General features: G+C 50.5%; 1 protein-coding gene across 1 annotated transcript; it reads left to right on the forward strand.

The window, feature by feature from the left end:
- The first annotated feature begins 247 nt into the window (after positions 1 to 247).
- LOC106664166 (CUGBP Elav-like family member 5) lies at positions 248 to 610 on the forward strand. Its single transcript, XM_014389620.1, has one exon. The coding sequence runs from the start codon at positions 248 to 250 to the stop codon at positions 608 to 610; it is 363 nt and encodes a 120-aa protein (XP_014245106.1).
- The last annotated feature ends 214 nt before the right edge of the window (positions 611 to 824 follow it).

Below are 824 nucleotides of genomic sequence, written 5' to 3' on the forward strand. Positions count from 1 at the left end.
GGTTGTTTCCGTGCGGGAGAAGTCAGCAGGAACGACGGCTGGCTGTGACATTGATATTTCGCCCCCGGGGTCGAGTCAAAAGTTTCCAGGAAAAGCAGTAACAGGTGTTTCCCTCGAGTATTCACTATTCCTACAGTGTCCCAAGGTGGAATTCACGGTGTAACATCGACAGACGGTGCGGGGTCGTCAGTCGGTTTTTGAGTGCATTTTGGTTTTGTTAGTTTTTTTGACAAATTTGGTTTGTTTAATGCTGGAGTGCGTCGTCGAGTCGGTTTATGTGCGGTACAGGCGTAAAGGCCTGGGCGGCTGGTCGCCTGTTCCGGACAAACACGGCCACGAGGAAGACCAAGACATGCTGATAACAGATTCACCAATGAAGTCGAAATGCATGCCGAAGCAGGATGCGCTGGAGGTTTTCGAAGAGCGGAGCCCCAGCAGGCCGAGCAGCCCTTCTTCGGACCGGCAGAACGGGGCGGTGAAGCTCTTCGTCGGGCAGATTCCGAGGCACCTGAACGAAGAACACCTCAGGCCCATGTTCGAAGAGTTCGGCCCGATTTACGAGTTCGCCGTGCTCAAGGACAAGTTCACAGGGATGCACAAAGGTCAGTGATGCTCGGGAAAGTTATCAACCCTCTTTTTTGTTATCAATTGACCACCACCCACTTTGAACCACCCGTTTGAACGGCGTCGACTCCATCGAGGGCTTCACGATGACTCACCCCCAACACCGAAATCACAACGGCAAACAATGATTCATAAATCCGAAGCTTTTATTACCTGCCATTTAATATATTGGACAAACAAAATATACTCTTTTCAGAAAA

This window comes from Cimex lectularius, unplaced genomic scaffold (assembly GCF_000648675.2).
Source record: "Cimex lectularius strain Harlan isolate CLEC.00 unplaced genomic scaffold, Clec_2.1 scaffold119, whole genome shotgun sequence".
NCBI classification, from domain to species: domain Eukaryota; kingdom Metazoa; phylum Arthropoda; class Insecta; order Hemiptera; family Cimicidae; genus Cimex; species Cimex lectularius.